The 881-nt window shown below is 40.6% G+C and overlaps 1 protein-coding gene across 2 annotated transcripts in view; it reads left to right on the top strand.

The window, feature by feature from the left end:
- cnot2 (CCR4-NOT transcription complex, subunit 2) overlaps positions 1–881 on the top strand; it is an 11,827-nt gene that overhangs the window by 6,851 nt on the left and 4,095 nt on the right. The window contains exons 7-9 of one of the 2 annotated variants that reach the window (XM_013911294.1): positions 170–295; positions 516–640; positions 772–797. In XM_013911294.1, coding sequence (XP_013766748.1) covers positions 170–295; positions 516–640; positions 772–797 — 277 coding nt within the window. Of the gene's footprint in view, positions 1–169; positions 296–515; positions 641–771; positions 877–881 lie in introns of both variants that reach the window. The other variant, XM_013911295.1, reaches the window with a different exon arrangement.

The following is an 881-nucleotide window of genomic DNA, read 5'->3' as shown; positions in this document are numbered from 1 at the left end:
AATCGGTGGCTGACTAAATACTTTTTTGCCCCACTGTACATAAATACACATCAAAAAAGGGGAGAGCTGCTACATCCTTAATCTACTTTACAATAAGGCTACATTATTACATATTTACAAAAATAGTGTATTTAAGGATTCACATGTTTGTATTGTCCTTGTGTAACAGATGGGAGTGAAAATGTAACAGGACTGGATTTGTCAGACTTCCCTGCATTAGCAGATAGGAGTCGGAGAGAAGGGACCGGAAACCCTACACCAGTTCTCAACCCACTGACTGGACGAGCGCCTTATGGTAAGCCATTAGACTGTAGAAAGTGTCTTATTTTCCTCATATGAATCACTGACAGCACATTCCATCAACATTGGAAATGGATTTCAGCTGAAAACCATCAGATGAGCTTCATAATGTTAGCTAAGCTTTTGTTACACTGCACACGACAGACTATCATTGCTGATTGTACCATTTTGTTTGTTTTTGTTTTTTTCTTTGCTGTTACACTTTCATCATCAAGTTGGCATGGTGACAAAGCCATCAACTGAGCAGACACAGGATTTCTCCATCCACAATGAGGACTTCCCTGCACTGCCTGGGCCAAACTATAAGGATCCCACGTTGAACAACGATGACAGCAAAACTGTAAGTCACACAGCACACTGGCAGAACTTTTTTATTTTTTTTGTGAGAAGGGTACAGATCAAAAGAATTGAAATAAATACATGCATTATTTTTCCTGCCTATTGATGTTTTTTTTCCCCCCTTCCCTTTAGAACTTGAACTCCACAAACAAGAGCACATCCAATGCAGATGGGCCCAAGTTTCCCGGAGACAAGACGGCCTCAGCACAGAACAACAACCAGAAGAAAGGGATTCAGGTGTT

The sequence above is a fragment of the Pundamilia nyererei genome, unplaced genomic scaffold (genome assembly GCF_000239375.1).
Source record: "Pundamilia nyererei isolate P.nyererei 1_Seehausen unplaced genomic scaffold, PunNye1.0 scaffold00060, whole genome shotgun sequence".
Lineage (NCBI taxonomy): Eukaryota > Metazoa > Chordata > Actinopteri > Cichliformes > Cichlidae > Pundamilia > Pundamilia nyererei.
The sequence above is the reverse complement of the archived record's forward strand: the minus strand, read 5'-3'. Positions and strand labels throughout refer to the sequence as shown.